This window comes from Prionailurus bengalensis, chromosome D1, assembly GCF_016509475.1.
Source record: "Prionailurus bengalensis isolate Pbe53 chromosome D1, Fcat_Pben_1.1_paternal_pri, whole genome shotgun sequence".
In the NCBI taxonomy this organism is placed as follows: domain Eukaryota; kingdom Metazoa; phylum Chordata; class Mammalia; order Carnivora; family Felidae; genus Prionailurus; species Prionailurus bengalensis.
The window spans coordinates 74744980-74766147 of NC_057346.1; the positions used below are offsets into that span (position 1 = coordinate 74744980).

The window sequence follows — 21168 nt, forward strand, 5'->3', positions numbered from 1 at the left end:
CGCTGGCTTTCTCTCTCTCTCTCTCTCTCTCTAAAATAAACAAACATTAAAAAAAAAACAAACAAAAACCTCTCTTGTTCATAAATACTCACATTGCTTCTGCTGTTGCTACTTTGAGGTCTTGGAACTTGTCCTCTTCTGGAGGTTGACTAATTACTTCTTTTTTCTCCCTAGAGAAGTGTGAAAAGAGTTAGAGGGGATCAGAGCTTCCTTAAACAAATATTTCTAAGTGCTTACTAAGTGACACGTACTGTACTGAACGTTACATGACACAAACAGATGAATATAAAAAATGATCCACGGCTTCAAGATGAGTAAACTCAAGAGAGAAAGAAAGGCATGCAAACAACTAACCATAACATAAATGAGAATAAAATGAACGCTAAAGAGCGGCACAAACATTGTGTTCGTAAAGCACGGAAAAAGGAGTAATTTTTCTGATAAGGCAATCAAGGGAAGTGTTCCCAAGGAGGTGGTATGTGTATTAGGAAGAAAGGGGAGATGGGCACCTGGGTGGTTAAGTGGGTTAAGTAAACAACTCTGGATTTCAGCTCAGGTCATGGCCTCATGGTTCATGAGTTCAAGCCCAAAGCATGCTTGGGATTCTCTCTCTCCCTCTCTCCCCCACACCTCCCCCCTCACATGTGCACACTCTCTCTCTCTCTCAAAATAAATAAATAAATAAACTTAAAAATAAAAAGAATGGGGGGGGGGAATAGCACAGGTGAAAGAAACAGCACGAACAAAGGTAATGAAGTGTACCCACCCAATGCTCTGACAGGACCAGAACAGAGAACACTTAGAAGCATGCAATTGGAAATGAGGCTGGAAAGGTGGGCTAAGGTCAGAGTGAGGACTGCCTTAAATGCAACAACAATACCTGTACTTTTTGTCCCGTAAATGTAAGCATTCAGGAAATTATCCTATATTATCTGACTGTCTACCTACAACTGGGCCTGTGGGTCTCTCAATTCCTGGGTGAGTACTGAGCTGGTGTGCTTCTAATGCTCAGATCCTACGAACTGTGAGTTAAGGCAGAGACCAGATGGACAAGACATTTCACACTGTGCCAGACCAAGGGCTCTGCTACAACCCCACTACATAAGGACTATGCCACCAGCATATCATGCTGACATGACATCAATGCCAATGCTCTCATCCTACAGGCCAGAGAGCATTAGTGACTTACCCAAGGCCACACGCTAGTCAGAAGCACAGCAAGGACAAGGCCTAGATCTTTGGTAATCCTACTCTTAATCTAATAGTCTTCTCTAACATTCCAGAAGTTTGAAGGGATTTGGAGGGGAGGGATGTTGTGCAGAGGACAGATGAAAGAGGTGCTAAATTAAAACGCTCTCTCAATAGACTTGCTATGGGTAGGTGTCATTTTCCAAAACTTACTTTATGGTGTTCACATTCTTTAGGAGCTACACAATCTACAATGAACAGGGTCAGATGTGTGCCTTCTCTAATAGCACACAGTCTATGGCTTTCTTCAAAATGACAGTTCGGTCCTCTAGAATTTACCCATATTTATATGTAAGAGCTTACTCAGTGTCTTCTTCTTTTGGGCAAGTGACTGGACTCATATCCTCTTCACATAACTGCTCATCACCCCTGGGTTCTGGTCTTATTTTCAAATCAGGGCCTGTATGAAGGGTGCCAATCTTCTCAGTAGTTTTACGTACAAAGCTAGAGACACTGGAAGTCAAATACCAAAAGACTAATATGAAAAACACCTCATTACTCCCAAGAACAAAAAATTCAGTACCTGAGTTCTCTCTGTTCCCATTAGTCCTAGAAAAGCAACTTGGACTTAATAAAAAGAAAGACTATATTTATAGCAACTTCCTTAATCAGCTACATATTTCATATAAGGCCCACATAAAACATACAATAAAAATTCACTTCATTTACTAAACTGCCTTGATTCAGTGCTAAAGAAAAAGTCTTTAACTCCAGCTATGTCTGCAATGTTTCTATAACTTAGGCAAAGGAGGCCATGTAACCACCTGCCCCATACTGCCCAGCAAATTAACAGAATTTCTTCATGAAATTCAGTGGCTAACTAGTCACAATATAACCTCCTTTACAAGCAAAACCGTATCTGGTAAGTGAATCATTATACTGTACACCTGAAAGTAATACAACACTGTATGTTAACTCTACTGGAATTAAAAAAAAAAACAAAAAAACAAAAAAAAAACAGTATCCAGTAAGACTCAGATAAGTGGTTAAGTAGCTATACAAGTCTTTGCTCTCAAACTGGAATGCCAATTCTAGGCCCATGGAGTAGTTGGAAAGACTTCCAAAGAGTCTCCAATTCTGAGCGCAAATTGAAAGGATTAAAAAAAAAAAAAATGATATATGGAAACTGTTAGTATCAGGGATGAGGAAAAAACAGATTTTTCAAAATTTTACTCTGTCTGGGATGGAAGACACATTTGTAACAACCCAAATACCCAACTACCCAAAGAGGGAAGCCAAACTGTCGAAGATGGAAATAACAGGTTATATGAGAAATAACCTAAAGACTTGTTTTTTCTTATTCAAAATGTCTTTCCATCCTCAGCACAAAAGTACCTAATGTGACAACTGAAATGAAACCAGAAACAGGATTAAGGGACAGGACTAATTAGTTTACCTTTCCTTGACCGCCTGAAGAGACACAAGAGGAGAAGGAGAACGAAATGGTAATGGAATGCTGAAGGGAAGGAATGTTTCATTCTTATCTGTCTCAAACGTCACGGGAACATGAGAAACACTGTCTGATGAATGTAATCAGGGGAAAAAGAAACAAAATTTAATCACACTGGAGTTTTTTTTAATCTTTAAAAAAATTCTGAAATGAATAAACCAAAGGAAATGAAGGATTCAATACTGAAATCACAACTAAGCCAGATACAAATGAGCAGAACACAGGTTTACAAGATGCACGGGATGGTCCACATATAAAACACTGAGGCAGGTACCTTCATTTGCCTACTAACCCTGAATCCCCATAAGTCAAAAAGGAAGTTTAGAGTCTTTATTAAGCTCTTCTCAACAGTTGAGTCACAGGAATACTCGAACATCGAAAAGTGAAGGCAATGGCCTCCAGAACTGTAGTAATTTTTCATTCCTGATGGAAAATAATTTGGTTAGTCAAGATAAAATTGTTCTGCTCCTTTGATTAATGACTTCCTTTCTTAGCTCTTGCAGCATTTTGATGTGTGATTAAAATTACAGACTGTATCAATATTCACCTAAACAGGAGGGGGAAAAACACAACTAAACCTAAACCCATTCTTCTATGACAAACAGATCGACATGTTTGAGTGGAAAGTCTGTCAACATAATAAAAATTATTAACACCATGGAGAAAACTCAATGCACAAGTTAATCCTGGCAAAGAGAAGTCACAGAATATAACTGCTTCATGTCAGCAACCAACAAAACGCACCGTTATCACCTTCATTCCCGTGTGAGCCCCAACTCTGATCCGGTTGGTCCTCTTCTTGATGTGAGGTGAATTCTTTGAGTCTCTCATCTTCTGAGAGAGTTTGGCTGTGAAGAGAACAAGAGTCTTCATCTGACTGACTGCTTCTTCTACTACTAATGATACGATAAATACCGGAGTCCAAGATGCTGAAACTTTCCTAAAAATAAAAAGAATCCCAAAAAAATCAAAATAAAACTTTCCTTCATAACACAAAAATGGTTTTTAAAGAGAAAAACCAACACAAGTAAGTAGCAAGTCAATAACAACAATTATGGCTTAATAGAACAAACTGGTGAGCAAGGTTTAGGCTTCCGGCTGGACCACCCTCACATGCTGATGACGTCACACTAACATCTTTCTCTAGCTTGCCTCCGTGAGTCCTGGCTGTGAGAATGGGGAGTCACGAAGACAACCCTGAGCTGCACTATGACTCACATTAGCATGAAGCATCTGAAATCACAGATTAGGAGCAACTTAACTTGTGCTGGAAGCTATATGAGGTACTAAAACAGAATATAATAAACAATGACGAAACAAAATATGGCTCCAAGACATACCTAAGTGGAGGCTTCATAGGGCTGCCCAACGGCTGAAAGAAAGCCCCTCTTGACAACTCTCCCCTCTCTCTAAATCTATCACATGGAAAGAAGATAAGCTTTGGGATCTCAAGAGATATAGGAGTACAACCTGAGGAAGAAAAGCCTTACTGTACAGATAAACCCTTTGAAAAGTAAAAATACCTACATGTGATGAAATGGAACTTCTTCTACTGCTGCAAGCTGAATCCAAAGGTTCGAATTTTAAGATCAATTCTTCCAGTTGAGAAATCAGATCACTATAGGTCGTGAGGTCCAGCTGAGATTTCAAATGCTCCAACTTATCCACAGTCAAAGATTTTCTTCCCTAATGAAAGGGTAAGTAGAAACCAAGTAGAATAGCTTACTATTTATAATGAAATCTAAATTCAGTGGCCAATATACTGAAAGAGATCTAACAGAGACCATAAAACCTCAAAGTTGCTTTAAAAAGATTTAACAAGGTAGTAAAAGAGTTAATGAGAATTATCTTAGAAATTAAGAATTAAATGCTATTGTACACACAATCATTCCCCCTTAAAACAAGGTCTGAAATTCAAGTAAGTTTATGAGAAAACTGAATTTTCTTTTAAGTGGGAAGTATTCCCTTTTTCTTACCCTCCACCCACCCCTAGATTTATATGCCATGCCTCCTGTAGGGACTTATGGGGGCTTCATTTGCTAATAAAGACAAGCAACTTTGTAACACAATCCTGCAGGCTAGGGTGGTTTTAACAACCGAGATGAGTATGTAAGCTCTCTGACTCACTCTGCTGGCAATGATAGAGTTTTGGAAAAGACAGCAGGTGCAAGCCGCCAGGTTCCACAGGCCTCTCCTCAGCAGGCGCTCCACACAGCGTTCCACAGATAACAGAGAAAGATGTGAGACTTTCCCATTCAGGTGCAAACAGAACAGCTCATTCTTGTAGACGGCCACATCCTGAATATCTACAAAAACCACAGGGGTGAACACACAGAAGTTTAAGCAAATATTCCTTTTCCATTTTGGCAAGGGCTGCAATTATTCTAAGAAATTCATTTTTTACAATGAGTTTGACTTGACTGAATTTCGTCTCACTTATACTTGCATTTCAATGAAGAAATCATATTTTAGACACTTCTAAAAAAATAAGAGACAAACGCATCTGTTTAATCTAAAATTCTATGTTTAAAATCTGTTCTAAACAAAACAAATGAGCAAAGGAAAGAGAGAAAGACAAAGAAACAGACTCTCAACTATAGAGAACACACTGATGGGTACCAGAGGGGAAGTGGGTGGGGGATGGGTGAAATAGGTGATGGGGATTAAAGAGGGTACTTGTCCTGATGAGCACTGGGGTGATGTATGGAATTACTGAATCACTATACTGTACACCTGAAACTAATATTAAACTGTATGTTAACTACACTAGAATTTTGAAAAGTAATAATATAATAAATAAAAAAATAAAATGCTACTTTCTATGAAAAGGAATTGGGACTTTAAAAGAGCACTCTACATTAGAGGCCAGACTACAACAGTTCTGAGAGTCACAATCTAGTGTCAATGAATGGATTTTTAACACAGCATGTAAATTGACAAACAATTCATGAGAAAAATACCTGTCTTGGCAGAACATCACGAAAGGACTTAAAAAACTAGTTTTTGATATCACTTATAGGTAGAATCTAAAAAAAAGCCAAACAAGTAGAAGCAGAGTAGAATGGTGGTAACCAGGGGCTGGAGGGGTAGTGGATGTTGGTCAAGGGATACAAAGTTAGAAGACAAATAAGTTCTAGAGATCTAACGCACACACAGCATTGTGATTACAGTTAACAATAATGTATCATATACTGCAAAGCTGCTAAGAGACTAGATATTAAATGTTCTCATCATAAAAGATAGTAATCATCACAATATATAGTTGACCCTTTAACAACATGAGTTTGAACTGCACAGGTCCAATGATATGTGAATTTTTTTCAATAAATATACTATAGTAAATCTATTTTCTTTCTTATGATTTTCTTAACATTTTTTCTTCTCTATCTTTATTGTAAGAATACAGCAAATAATACGTGTAACATACAAAGTATGTAAACTAAGTTATCAGTAAGGCTTCAGATGAACAGGAGGCTATTAGTAGTTAAGTTTGTGGGGAGTCAAAAGCTACATGCAGATTTTCGACTTGTCTGTGCCCCTCACTCCCACGTTGTTCAGGGGTTAACTGTGTAACTGTATCAAATCAATACTTTGTATGCCTTAAACTTATACAGTGTGTATGTCAATTTTTAAAAAAACAAACTCGTTTTAAAGGGACAAGCTTAGTGAACTTAATCCACAAGAAATCAATATTGATCAGATTGGTAAATAATGGTTCCTCTTTTTTATATTTCTACAAGGTAGAAAATGACCCAAAAAGATAAGATACACTCTCTGAGTAGCAATGCTAACACGGCTAGATGTCTTCTATTTCTGGTTTAAACTAAAAAAATATAGAGATTTACTTTCTCTGCCTCAGCCACCTAAAATGCTGTTGCTCTCACAAGGACTTCTTGAACCTCAATCTATTAAGACACAAAATAGAAGTTCAAGCAAGACTTCCAACAGGCATCAAAATTCAGGGTAAACAGAAAGAAAAGATTAACTCATTCAATCCTTAGCAGCGGTTACTAATGTTAAAGAATAAATGGAAACTGTATTTAAAACTACCCATGAAAAACTAAATAACTGACCACAAATTCACAAGTGGATGCTTGGATTATACCTTATGGTGGGAAACGTCTATGATGTTAACCTTTATAAGAAATGTCACCTCATCCTATTTCTCTACTTTTCACACTGCAAATGAATTCTCCTACAATAACTAAATCCTTCACAAGCATGAGATTAAAAGTTACATAAGGAAGAAAAATACAATTACCTTTGATTTCACTCCAAAGAAGAACTTGAACATTCTGAGGAATGAAAATATAAATTCCTCTTTCTGTCCACGTCAGCACACAGTGCTCACTGCAAAAGAAAAGAGAAGTTAAGAGAATTCTAGTTTGCTTGGATACAGAAGTTTGTGATACAATTCCCTGAACTCAGACCCTCACATCAGCTATAAAAGTAAATTGAGACTGTACAAAAAAAAAGAAAAAAAAATCACAACAGTGATCCAGCTAATCAAGTCCTGACACCCCTTTTATGTCTGTAGCAAAAGCCCCCTAAAAAATATGATGCCAAACTGGGAAAAATTTAGATACATACACTAAAAATCTTCTAGAAAAAGAAAAGGCTGGTATCTTACCTAATGTTTGTTAAAGCAACCAAATTCCCCATAACTAGTATAAAATGGGCACATTTAAAACAGATGACATACCTCACCACAAATCACTGCTCTAGTGAAACAATTTTAGGGATGGTAATATTTTGATGTCCGTAGTTGTGAGCAGGCAATAAAAGGTTGAAAACTCCTGGTCCACTATCTGCCAGGAGCTTTATCAAAGGCCCTACCTATTATCTAACCTTGTGGCAGCCCATCAAGATAGAAGTGTTTTTTCCTTTTTTCTTAAAAATAAACACTTAAAACTTAAATAATATGCCCAAGGACAGTCTGTCTCCAAAACCTGGACTTTTCTCTCTCTACCTCACAGAACGTACTTTTTCTCGCATTTATCCTCACTGACCCATCTACCAACTATTATTATCTAGAATCCTGATTATTCCACGAAACTGCATTTTCAAAAAGTCATATATTTCCTAAATGCCAAATGAAATAACCCTTCCTTATCCTTTCTTCTTGATCCTCATGCAGGGGCCAAACCCCACGGACTGTTCCTTCCTGAATCTCACCTCCCTGGACTCCGGGACACTGCACTTTGTTGGTCCACCTCCTTCCCCAGTCCTCTGCTACTCTCCACATCTCTCATTTCTTTCATACTCCTTTGCTTATATATCTCATTTACCCTCTCAAGGCTGCTACTATTTCTCATATACCACTGGTAAACTCTGTTTCTTCCCCTTGGTCAGGGCAGCCGAGCTTGTAATACTCTCACTCTAGCCATTTCCCAAGGATCACAGAAGCGCCACGCCCCTCTGGAATCCTCCGAGAGCCGAGGGCAACTACTCTTCCTCCCGCACTCATCCTACTTCTTGTCAACCCTGTTCATATGGCACTTAGTCATGTACTGTACTGTTGGAACCCTTTTTCTTTATTATTGTTCAGATTTTTGTAGAAATACCACATCTCTCCAACAAATTATAATCTTAAAAACAGGAACCTTTTTTTTCTTTATACCCCCAAGAGTACTAAACATGGTACTCTGTGGCTATGAAACTAGGAGTGGTATTTAACAGGAACTGGATCCTCACACAAATATTAAACATCTTGCCAATATAAGACCAGATCACTGTCGCTATGGGAAAATAATCTTTGACACAAAGATGGAAGAAATGGTCAGAATGCTAATCCAAAGGAAGAAAAATTGGAAGGCTACCTTCAGGAGCCAGAGGAGAAAAAAGCAAGAGGCCAGAGGACTCCTGAGTAGAGTTATAAGATCATGATTTTGACACTGAAAGTGATACTCAGCTTGAAAAGATTCCTTAGGAAATCTTAGGAGAGAGGTTCAGGTAAAAGCTGATACTTTGTAATTTACACATCCCTCATCCCCTTGTCCTTTCTTTGATAATAAAGGGACTAGAACGCAGCCTAAGAGCATTGGTTAAAAACTCAAGGAGGGAAAAGGGATACTATTTACCCAAAAGAAAACTAAGCATATAAATTTGCCTCCCTGCGGGATTTGTGGGTGTAACAGTAAAGGTTACCATAGGACACAAGTGTATAGGTGAGGGGGGAAAAGGAAACAAACAGGAACAAAAAGCCCTCCTACTCATGATTTAAAAAAAAAAAAATCTTCATTGAATTCTTTAATTGAGCTATTACTTGAGAGCTTACTATGTGACTAACACTGTGCCCACAGCAAAGGAGTTGACAATCTGGTGCTGGGATGGATATTCAAAGTACAGTGAAATAGGGGTGGTGACAGAGGAATGAAAAAGGGTGACAATAGTGCCCAGGAGTAAGTGTCTAATCTAAGCCTGCTGGAAGAGTCTGCAAAGGCTTCAAACTGGCATTAATTATTGCTTAAGCTGAAGAGTAGGCACAGCCAGATCATCAAGGGCTTTGTTTGCTATGGCGGAAACTGTAACAGGGGCTTTAAATAGCTTAAATCAAAAGAGTAACTCTACCAGAAGAGCCAAGCAGACCATGGTCTTGCCATTAGAAAACACACCCTTGAGTAAAGGACTTCCTCACATATCACATCACAGTCAGAAGGGTCTATGTGCCAGATGCTATGCCAAGCACTAAGAATAATATAATGAACCAAACAGAAACAAAGCCCTTATAGAACTTACCCTCTAAGAGTAAGACAAACGTAAATGCTGTATGAATATGTAATTAGAAATCGTAAAAAGTACCATAAAGGAAGAGTTTTTATTTTTTTATTTATTTAAAAAAAAAAAATTTTTTTTTCAACGTTTATTTATTTTTGGGACAGAGAGAGACAGAGCATGAACGGGGGAGGGGCAGAGAGAGAGGGAGACACAGAATCAGAAACAGGCTCCAGGCTCTGAGCCATCAGCCCAGAGCCCGACGCGGGGCTCGAACTCACGGACCGCGAGATCGTGACCTGGCTGAAGTCGGACGCTTAACCGACTGCGCCACCCAGGCGCCCCAAAGGAAGAGTTTTTAATATGCTTTACCTAATTTTCAGGGAGAATCATGAATTTACTAACGTGATTTATGAATTTATAATTTAATGTGAAATACATCAGTGTAGGCAGTGTGACATATACCTACATTAGTTAGGGGCAATTAGTTCACGTTTCAAAAGTTTTTTTAAAAAATCACATTCTAGGGGCGCCTGGGTGGCACAGTCGGTTAAGCGTCCGACTTCAGCCAGGTCACGATCTCGCGGTCCGTGAGTTCGAGCCCCGCGTCGGGCTCTGGGCTGATGGCTCGGAGCCTGGAGCCTGTTTCCGATTCTGTGTCTCCCTCTCTCTCTGCCCCTCCCCCATTCATGCTCTGTCTCTCTCTGTCCCAAAAATAAACGTTGAAAAAAAAAAAATTAAAAGTCACATTCTAAGAGCGGTTAGTTAGCCTTTGAAAGAACCCAATCAGCAGTCCCTATAACAGACCACCGTAAAACAATCTCTAAATGACATTCTCTGAATCTGCATTAGAGATCTTAACATGTTAGCTTAAGGGATACTGGAAATAATATCCATTGATGAAATGAGCTCAAGATATACAGACTGGCTAGAAATCATACATTGGCACCCCCATGCTTGAAGAACAAGGTGTAAGAATTGGCAAACCCAGCCTTTAGTGACACTGTGTGCTGCCCCTTAATAGAGGACTTTAGCACCTAATCCAACTGGAAGGCTAGCTGAACCCTGATGTTAGAATACAGCTGAATGTGCAGATCTTTCATGCAAGGTACTTGTCGGAGCACCTAAAGGACAGAAGCTGAAAGTTCACCAAGCTTACAAGAACAAGTTCTACAATTATTTTTGTGCCTACTTGCTAGAAGCATACATCTGTGTGGCTGACTTCAGTCTGAGACTTGCTTTCATTTTAACCTCCCACCAGGCAGGGGAGGTTATGAAAAGAAAAGAGTACTGACAGTTCTTAGCTCTAATTGTCAGAAGTTCCCTGACAATTATAGACTGTCCAATTGGTTTAGGTCAATTTGAAACAACAAAAAAAGAAGCATACTTCTATGATCTTTTTATTCCTCTTAAAACACGTCATGTAACATAGTCATTTCCTAATTTTCCAAAAATATCTTAGTACAAAAACAACGTTTAAAAACCCACCCGTGAACAAGAAACTAAGAGACAAAGTTAAGTGCTCGTTTTTTTTGTTTTTTTTTTTTTGAACAATCAAAAGGAGAAACTTACCTAAGGTGCAAGAGTTTGGGGAAAGACAAAGACTGGGAAGATCCAACTGTATGATCATACTGAGGTTCAGATCTAGGAAGTAAACAGTCTGTTAATGAATTAACCACAACAAAAAAGTATGCTGTTCCCTACGTAGGAAAAGTTTTGCAGCATCTAACTCATCTGCCTTTATTCAATCTACTTTAATCGTATCAAAGATAGCTGGTTAAAGGCTTTTTGGTTTCTCTAAATCTTGAGTAAAAATTCGACTTCACTTTTAGAAAGCATAATCTTTAATGCGTCTAGAATATCAGAGATTTCAACCGAACGCCTGCATGTAAATTCCTCAGATAGTCCCTATCAGCAATACAAATCATTACCTTAGAGTAATCACAGGGAGAGGTGGTGACGAGAGGAGTTTCTTAAACTGATGTGTGCTTATAACTTCCCCATCAAAGTTCACTTCCCACATCCTAGAGCCAGGGCGAGCACAATATATTAGGGGTTGCTGGCCTGCAGAACATCTTCCAGGGAAGAAACAAGCTCCATATTCTCCATCTCTTTCCTTGCTTCCGATTTTCCAAAATTTTTCTCTAATCCCCCCAAAAGAAAAGAAAGCACGTTTACTTATGAAAAAGTCAAAAACAAATGGCACTACTAATGGACATAATAACCCTATGGCCATAATAACCACACCCACAATATCTTCTCTGTATTCATATCAGCAATATATTGGAAAGAACAGCAGCATGGAAAGGTCAAAATAGGGTTTTGGCTCTGATTTGCCATTAACGATTTCTGTAACAGGAAGCAAACCACTTCACGTTAGTGCTCAGTGTATTATCCACAGAATGAGGGGCTCAGAATTCATGTGAAGGCCCCTTTCAAATCTACAAAATGAGTGCTAGCAAACCGTTTCATACATCCTTAAATCCTATTATAAAGTGGCTTAAAATCTATCCCAAATCACCTTGCAAAAGGTTCTTTGGACACTCCGTGGAAGTTACTAAGCTACCTCTCCAACCCTGTCTTCCAGCCATTCTCCTGCCACAAACACCCAGTAAACTCTTTGCTCTTTCCTCAAAATGCCAAGTCCTTCTGAAACTCTAACTTTGAACATTCTGTTTCCTTATGATTACATGAACTAAATACACAAAAGTGCTTAGTACACTGCCTGGGAACAATGGAAGGTGATAATCTCTTCCTAAAACCTGCTTTACTTAAGTATTCTTCATGGCTTCACCATTCTTCCACAAGACACTTCCTTGATGCCCGTAAGCTGAATTACATGCTTCCCATGGCACTTACTACCTTATATATGGCAACTGTGTCTCTTTGAACAACAGATTATGACTTTCCTTAAGACAAAGGCCATTTGCTTCTCTTCTTTAGTTAAATTCCCAATGTATAGCACAGTGTCTGACCCACAGAGAGCATTAACTACATTATAGTGCTCCATGCACTCAAACTCTTCTATTAGAGAATGACCTAATATGCCCTCTAGTGTGAATTTACTAGGTGACCTTAGATAATTCAATATCCTTTTACTTATCTGTTTTCATGGGTAAAAAGTAACACAGCTTTAGTACTATGAAAAACTGTGAGAACTATGTGTACCACGAGAACATGGATATGAAAGTGCTTTGAAATGTATACAGAACAATCTAAGAAGTTATGGATTTATTACTTATACTCCTTATTTGGGAAATAAAATATATTTCTTGCTTACTTTATATCTTCTATGGTGCTTAATACAATACTAAGGGTCCAGAAGAGTGCAGTAAATGTTTGTTGAGTGAACAAATACAGGCAATTCGTTCTTATTTGTATACTCATTAACCTTGCTTTCTACATTTTCAAACAATATGTAACAGGCACAAGATGAAGTATGTCATATATGTCATCTTAGTTAATACTACTTCTACTATTCTGGATGGGGAAACCAACATTGAGCAAGGTTTAAAAAGTGGCAGAACCAGAATTTGAAACCATATTGCCAGTTTCCATTAGTCAGTGTTCTCTCCACTATACCATAGTTCTTTGTTTCTATTCTATTTCTTCCCAGGATCCACCTTGCTCATCAATGATATTGACAAAGTAGCCAGCGGCTGGCAAGAGAAGCAAATTCTTATCTATCACTTCCGTTAGTTACTAGGAGCCCCCGTTGGTTTTTGTTGTTGTTTTTTTTTAATGCTATTTGATGGGAGGGAATATAAGTTGAAACAAACAAAAAAAAATTAAACATAAATGAATTTTAAAATTATTGTACTATTCATGTCCCCCCAAACTGAATTCTAGCTAACAGGAAGTGGGCATTTCTAGAATGTGTTATTTTAGCAGCAGAATCTATGTTATTCTCATAACCAACTCTAGCTACATCCCTGTGAAATGGGAAAATGAAGATCAGCAATTCCACGGCACAGAAGGAAAAATAAACCTCTACTTACTTAGGCCTTTTTTTATAAAGTCTATCATATAGCTTTCTACACAGGGCCACTTTGTAAACTTGGACACCTACAGATGAAGAATAGTTACCAATTTGGTGAAGCTAACAAATACTTCCCCAAAATCTCAAGCGTGGAGTTAATGACCAAAGGTCCAACGTTCAAAGGATGTATGAGGTAACTGTGAGGTTAAGAGCAAGGGCACTGAATCAAGACAGAAAGGTTGTAGTCTCACCTGTCTCTTCTCAGCTGTGTGATATCAGACAAGCTTCATCACTGATGTATATAGTCTGAAACAAGTCAGAACCAGATACATCCTCCTTCCCATGAATTTCATGTAAACTGGCCATTGCCTCTCTGCTATCCAGCTAGGTTCTCTGATATCACACACCTACCACCTGCTATAACTGGCCTCCTTCCCACGTGCCTTTCCCCATCCAAAAAAATAAATACAAAGTACACCTTCTTCCCAACCTTCCCTCTACCATCCCTGACAGTCAGCAAACACTCCTTCAAACCTTTTGTAATAAACAACTCCTGCTTTCTAAAATAGCAGCCTTCTAAGAGATACATGAAGTCCTGGAAATACATAAAGACTTTCCAAGCCTGGATAGTTCTAATGAAATCAATTTTCAAACCCTGATATTCTTTAAGCACACTTCTTAAAATGATCTAAAACCCCACCTAATTAATGTGACATTTAAGGCTGTCACTCTCACTGTGGAACCAATTTACCAACTCGATCTTCCACAACTCCCCTACTTACGCCAGACTGGAAGGTTTTAAAATATGCCCAATTCTTTCTCACTTTTCCACAAGAGACTGTTCCTTCCTAAAATGTCCCTTCCTTCCTGTTTTACTCCAAATTTAGCCTACCAAAATCATCATCAAAATTATTGAAGCTGGCTGGTGGGTTCATGGGGGTTCAATATACAATTCTTTTAGGTATGCTCAAAATTCTCCTTAATAAATAGTTTAAAGAGTGGCTGGTCCTAAAGAATATGGTAGTGGGGAAAAAAGAACCACCAGTGAACATTTCCCTGCAGTGAGAATGGCTGAGGAACTTCAGCACAGTCACACATAATATTGATTTCAAGATGTTTCTGTTCTGGTGTTTCACAGCTACCTCCAATACACCTCTTTGCCATTCACTGAACCTTAACTCCACCCTTGAGATTTCAATAAAATAGATATTCACAAAGTTCTTATTCTTCACCCAGTTTTACCCATTAGTAACATTCTACTAAACACACAACAAATCTAAACAACAACAAATTTAATCAAGGAAGACTTCCTGATTCCCCATATCAAAACAGGCCTTTGTTTGGCCTTCCCTCATGACTCTTTGACCCCACTTCATGGAGAGTTAAGTGAACATCTGTCTTCGTCGCCCACTGGCTCAGTCTCCTCTATGTCTTTCCTACTCCCTAACATCAGCTTGCACACAGCTTGTTCCTCATTAACATCTGTATTACTGAACTGAGGGGTTTGGACTAAATGACTTCTAAGTCTCCGAAAGTTCTAGAATTCTGCATAACCTATGACCCACAGTTGGTCAATATACCTCTCAGTGTCACACAAGAAGGATCGAGTAAGTGAGGATATAAGTAGTCTTCCATCCAAATAATCTAACTGGACAACACAGGAGTCAACTGTTGTTATTGTCTGAACAGGAAACATCACAAAAGCAGCAGCTGCCTAAAAAAGACATGATAAGGAAAGAAGATTTATCTTTACATATACATGTGATCTCCTTTACCTTTTAAGTGAAAGTAACTTTGGACAGCAAAAGAAAAATTTTTAATGGGTCAAAATTTAATTTGCCTGTTAGGATATCAAAGCTTCACTCATTTAAAGGTTCTGTGAAATAATTTGTTACGTAACTGTAGAAGACAACTCTTAAGACTGTTTCTGGTTATCTAATCTTAGAAATTGGAATAACAAGGTGAAACAAGTTTTGGAACATGTGAGAGAATTTTGTCACACAGAAGACAGTACTTCTTCCTTCGGAAAAAAGACAAATTAGGACTATACTACCTATAACGTTCCAACTATATTTGGGATCAAAAATATGTTAGGAATCAAGTGGCAACTTTGGAGGGTCACCATGACCAAACCAGAAGAATATTCTGATGTTAATTAAAATAAAATAATTTAGCCAATGGTAGTTAGATTTCTTCTTTTTTGCCAAGATCCTACATGGAAATAAGCCAAGTTCCCCACTTTAACAGTCCTGGAGGAGAGGGACTGTAAGAAGTTGGTCTGCTCTGCCTTTTTTTTTTTTTTAAGTTAGAAAGAGAGAGAACACAAGTGAGGAACGGGCAGAGAGAGAGAGGGAGAAAGAGAAATCCAACCACGCTCTGTGTTATCAGCACAAGGCCTGATGCGGAGCTCTTATGAACCATGAGATCAAGACCTGAGCTGAAATTAAGTCGGACACTTAGCCGACTGAGCCACCTAGGCACCCCTGGTCTGCTCTGCCTTAATGAGAGACTGGAGCATTCTGTCAGGGTAACCTGATACTCAACCCTTCTACTGCAACAACTTTGGCAGGAAGCCTGGGACCCGTGCAGCTGAGCACAATCCAGGAGGTGCCTTTAAGATTCAGTTCACAGTAAGTTACATCCATTGTAAAAAAAAATATACCTAGACTCATGAGTTTCTTTTAATCAGGGACCAAGAGAATAGGAGCCTGGGCAAGTAGTACCATTTCTATGTTTGTTATTTTATTCACACAACTAATAAAGCGGCATCTTATCTTTATTAACAGTTTAGTAGTAATGCTTTATTTAAGTGAGCCATATAGGTAAATTACAGAGTACTGTAATAGACAATGTGCATATTATTGAAGTTAGCTCACAGAAGCCATCCTGCAACAGTATTAAGCTAAACCAGGCTACACATAAACAGTTCTCCACAAAATTAATAGCGTGGGCTCTAGATCAGTCCCCCAAGAAAGAGTAGATAAAATTGTGTCCCTCAACTGAAATTCTGTTAAGACAATATCTTCTATCTCACCACATACACAAAGAATTGGACTGGCTCTCACCTTTACTTGTTTAGAAGTGTTGAGTTTGATGGCAGAAACTTTCCCCAAATGATCACCTACAAAAACTCTAAGAATAGCTGTATCCCAACAGAGAGCTGTAACTTTTCGGCCTTTGTGTTCTGAAGACACATAAATTCGTTCTGGTTTCCCACGACGCTCCTGATTTAATTCCCAAATAACTACGAGACCTTGACTGTAAGAATTGAATCACAGAAGCAAATTTTTGGCAAGGGTCAAAAAGGTACAATATATTTGTATCACAATATGAGTTATATTAAATATATATGCAAACTCCTGTTTGTCAAAAAAAGGAAGTAGGAAGTCAAGGTACTAATTTCCTTTCTTTAGTCCACAAATCCAGTACAAGAGAACTTAAGATGTTCTAAATTATCTCTGTTACCTTTCGCTTTTAAGGCCACTGAAATGTTGTTGTGTCATACTGACATTTTCCATAAACCATAGGGTGACCAAATGTCTGTCCTGGTTTGCTGGGAACTGAGAGATTTCCTTAGGACTCAGGACTTTCAGTGCTAAAATTGGGACAGTCATAGATAAACCAGGATGGTTAGCCACCCTAAAAAACACATAACTAGGGCTTGTCAATTTAAAATGTACTTAGAAAAGATCAGATAATTTTAAAGCAGTTTCTTACCTGGTAGCTACAGCAACATAATCATCATCATGTAAACAACAGGCAACCTGAGAGATTGCACCTTCCTAGAACACAAAAGGAAAAATATTAGGCTTCTCAAAAATGGTAATTTTTTTACTTTTTTTTTTTTTTTACTTTTTTTTTTCAACGTTTATTTATTTTTGGGACACAGAGAGACAGAGCATGAACAGGGGAGGGGCAGAGAGAGAGGGAGACACAGAATCGGAAACAGGCTCCAGGCTCTGAGCCATCAGCCCAGAGCCCGACATGGGGCTCGAACTCACGGACCGCGAGATCGTGACCTGGCTGAAGTCGGACGCTTAACCGACTGCGACACCCAGGCACCCCATTTTTATTTTTAAATCTCAAGATTTACATTCCTCTTTTACTCCAAATGATTATTCATAATGGAGAAATTGGGATTTATGAAAGATACTCCGAATGGTATGACAGAACTATGATTAATTAAGCTTACCCTGTGTGAAAGAAAAAGCCTGTGCTTCCAGCCTTCCTTCTGAATGAGATTGAGTCCTCCTCCCGAACTGCCCAAAGCCAGCCATTTCCGAGACACAGCTATGCTCGTGCACTGAAAACATGTAAACAGACAAGGGTGAGATGATCGTAGTCACGTAACTACATAAAAGAAACTAATAGACATAAATACTAAGATCTGTGTAGCAGGTTGCTCCCCACCCCACTTCCTGCCCAGCTGGACACCATGTTACGGCACTCAGCTTCTCATTCGAGCACAAGACACAGACAGAACATTGTGGTTTTAAATTTTTAATTAAATCTCAAAATGACTGAATAGGCTCAATTATACAAATGAGTAATTTTCCCTTGGCAAAATCCAGTTATCAGATCATTCATCTTTTGTGTAATTTGGCTAAATCATTCCACTGCTGACCACAAAGATGAAAGACCAAGTAAGTCCCCAGGGGATAAAGCAACTGCTTTAACCATTTACTCACTTGAATCACTTCTAGTCCACATAATTAGCACACAAATCACCCACAGCTTTTAGAATGGGTGAGACTATAGAGGACACAGATGCAGGTCACTATGCTGTTAGACCCGCAGCCTGCTAATTCCTTTCCTTATCTACCACAGAAAACAGTGGCCATGCTGTGCCCAACACCCTGTGGCAAAATTTGTTGCTTTGCTGATGAACAGACACTCCCAACCCTCTTCAACCTTGCTTTCCACCACAGAAGCTGGAAAATCTAAATATTCATTTACTCAGTTTTTCCTGAAGCTTAGTGAGAGCTATCTGACTAAACTCCAGCTAATAAGACTAAGCCTGCTGGGGTTTCTTAGAAAGGTTTACCTTACCACGTAAAAGGAAGAGTCAGAAAAAAAGAAAGCCTTTGGGAAACAATCAATATATATATTAATAGTGTGTGTGTGTGTCTGTGTGTGTGTGTGTGTGTATACAAATACATATACACTATATATACATACAGTGACATAATAATAGCAGGGGACTGGAACACCTGACTTAGATCAATGGACATATCATCCAAATAGAAAATCAACAAGGAAACAGGGGCTTTGACACACTGGAATAGATGAATTTAACAGACATCTTCAGGAAATTCCACCCTAAAACAGCAGAATGCAACATTCTTTTCAAGTGCACATGGAACATTCTCCAGAATAGATTACACATTAGGCCACAAAACAAGTCTCAACAAATTCAAAAAATTGAAGTCATACCATGCATCTTTTCTGACCACAATACTATGAAACTAGAAATCAATCACAAGAAAAAATTTGGAAAGAGCACAATACAGGGAGGTTAAATAACATGCTACTAAACAATGAATGGATCAAACAAGAAATTAAAGAAGAAATTAAAAATTACATGGAAACAAATGAAAATGAAAACACAACAGTCCAAAATCTTTGGGATGCAGCAAAAGAAGTTCCAAGAAGGCAGTTTATAGCAATACAGGCCTACCTCAAGAAGCAGGAAAAATAACCTCACACCTAAAAGAGCTAGAAAAAGAAGAATAAAATTCAAACCCAGGAAAAGGAAGGAAATAATAAAGATCAGAGCAGAAATAAATGATATAGAAACTAAAAAAAACAATAGAGCAGATCAATGAATCCAGGAGCTGGTTCTTTGAGTGTGTGTGTGTGTGTGTGTGTGTGTGTGTGTGTGTGTGGTGTGTGTGTGTTTAAGAGAGAGAGAGAGAGAGTGCATGCATGCAAGTGGGGGAGAGAAGAAGGGGGAGAGAGAGAGAGAGAGAGAGACAGAGAGAGACAGAGAGAGAGAGAAGGAGAATCTTAAGCAGGCTCCATGCTCAGCACAGAGCCCAAGGTGGGGCTTGATCCCACAACCCTGGGATCATGACCTGAGCCAAAATCAAGAGTCAGACACTCAAACCAGGGGCTCTCAGGAGCTGGTTCTTTGAAAAGATCAACAAAATTGACAAACCTGTAGCCAGACTTGTTAAAAAAAAGAGAACCCAAATAAACAAAGCCACTAATGAAAGAGGAAAAATCACAACTAACACCATAGAAATACAAGCAATTATATCAGAATATTATAAAAACCTATATGCCAACAAATTGGACAACTTGAAAGAAATGGATAAGTTCTTAGAAATGTATAACCTCACCAAATTAAAGTAGGAGGAAATAGAAAATCTAAAGAGACCAATTACCAGCAAAATAATTAAATCAGTAATAAGAAACTCCAGGGCCAGATGGCTTCACGGGAAAATTTTGTCAAACATTAAAAAAAAAGAGTTAATACCTATTCTTCTCAAATTGTTCCAAAAAAACAAGAGGAAGAAAAATTTCCAAATTCATTCTATGAAGCCAGTATCACCCTGACACCAAAACCAGATAAAAACACCACAAAAAACCAAAAACAAACAAAAACCTACGGTTCAATATCTCTCATGAATATCGATGCAAATATCCTCAACAAAATATTAGCAAGCTGAATCCAAGAACACATCAAAAAAATATTATATCTTTATCAAGTGGGACTTAGTCCCAGGAGACAAGAATGGTTCAATATTCACAAACAATGTGACATCACATCAATAAGAGGATAAAACCATATAATCATTTCAACAGATGGAGAAAAAGCATTTGCCAAAGTACAACATCCATTCATGATAAAAACCCTCTGCAAAGTAGGTCTAGAGGGAACATACCTCAACACAATAAGGACCTTATATGAAAAACCCACAGCCAACATCATACTTAATGGTGAAAAACAGAGCTTTCCCCTTAAGGTCAGGAACAAGACAAGGATATCCACTCTCACCACTTTTATTCAACATAATACTGGAAGTCCTAGACATGGCTATTAGACAACATAAAAAAATAGAAGGCATCCAAATTGGTATGGAAAAAGTAAAACTCCCACTATTTGCAGACAACATGTTACTATATAGAGAAAACACTAAAGACACCATCAAAAAACCACTAAAACTGATAAATGAAAACCAGGAGAAATGATAAATGAATGAATAGTAAGCTAACAGGATACAAAATCAATGTACAGAAATCTTTTGCATTCCTATACACTAACAATGAAGCAGCAGAAAGTGAAATTAAGAAAACAGTCCCATTTACAACTACCCCTAAAACAATAAAATATCTAAGAATAAATTTAACCAAACAGGTGAAAATCCTGTACTCTGAAAACTATATAAAACACTGATGAAAAAAATCCAAGACGATGCAAAGAAATGGAAAGATATTCCATGCTCATGGATTGGCAGAATATTGTTAAAATGTTTATACTATTCAAAGCAATCTATAGTTTAAATGCAATCCCTATCAAAACACCAACAGCATTTTTCACAGAACTAGAACAATCCATCCTAAATTTTGCATGGAACTACACAAGGTCTTGAATAGCCAAAGCAATTTTGGAAACACTGGAGGTATCACAAGTTCAGATTTCAAGTTATATTACAAAATGGTAGTAATTAAAACAGTATAGTACTAGCATAAAAATAGACACACAGATCAAGGGAATAGAACAGAAAACCCAGAAATAAAAGCACAATTATATGGTCGATTAATCTTCAACAAA

General features: G+C 38.2%; 1 protein-coding gene across 4 annotated transcripts in view; it reads right to left on the minus strand.

Moving 5' to 3' along the window:
- HPS5 (HPS5 biogenesis of lysosomal organelles complex 2 subunit 2) overlaps window positions 1-21168 on the minus strand; it is a 43621-nt gene that overhangs the window by 14814 nt on the left and 7639 nt on the right. For 2 of the 4 annotated variants that reach the window (XR_006297565.1, XM_043582375.1), the window contains exons 3-15: window positions 17584-17694; window positions 17109-17173; window positions 16457-16649; window positions 14972-15105; window positions 11344-11556; window positions 10985-11056; window positions 6960-7048; window positions 4826-5004; window positions 4226-4384; window positions 3443-3638; window positions 2645-2768; window positions 1552-1701; window positions 93-170 (exon numbers count right to left, since the gene is read on the minus strand). Coding sequence is in view for 3 of the 4 variants with exons in the window: in XM_043582375.1 (XP_043438310.1) it covers window positions 93-170; window positions 1552-1701; window positions 2645-2768; window positions 3443-3638; window positions 4226-4384; window positions 4826-5004; window positions 6960-7048; window positions 10985-11056; window positions 11344-11556; window positions 14972-15105; window positions 16457-16649; window positions 17109-17173; window positions 17584-17694 (1763 nt within the window). In the remaining variant the exon portion in view is untranslated. The other 2 variants (XM_043582376.1, XM_043582377.1) reach the window with 2 other exon arrangements.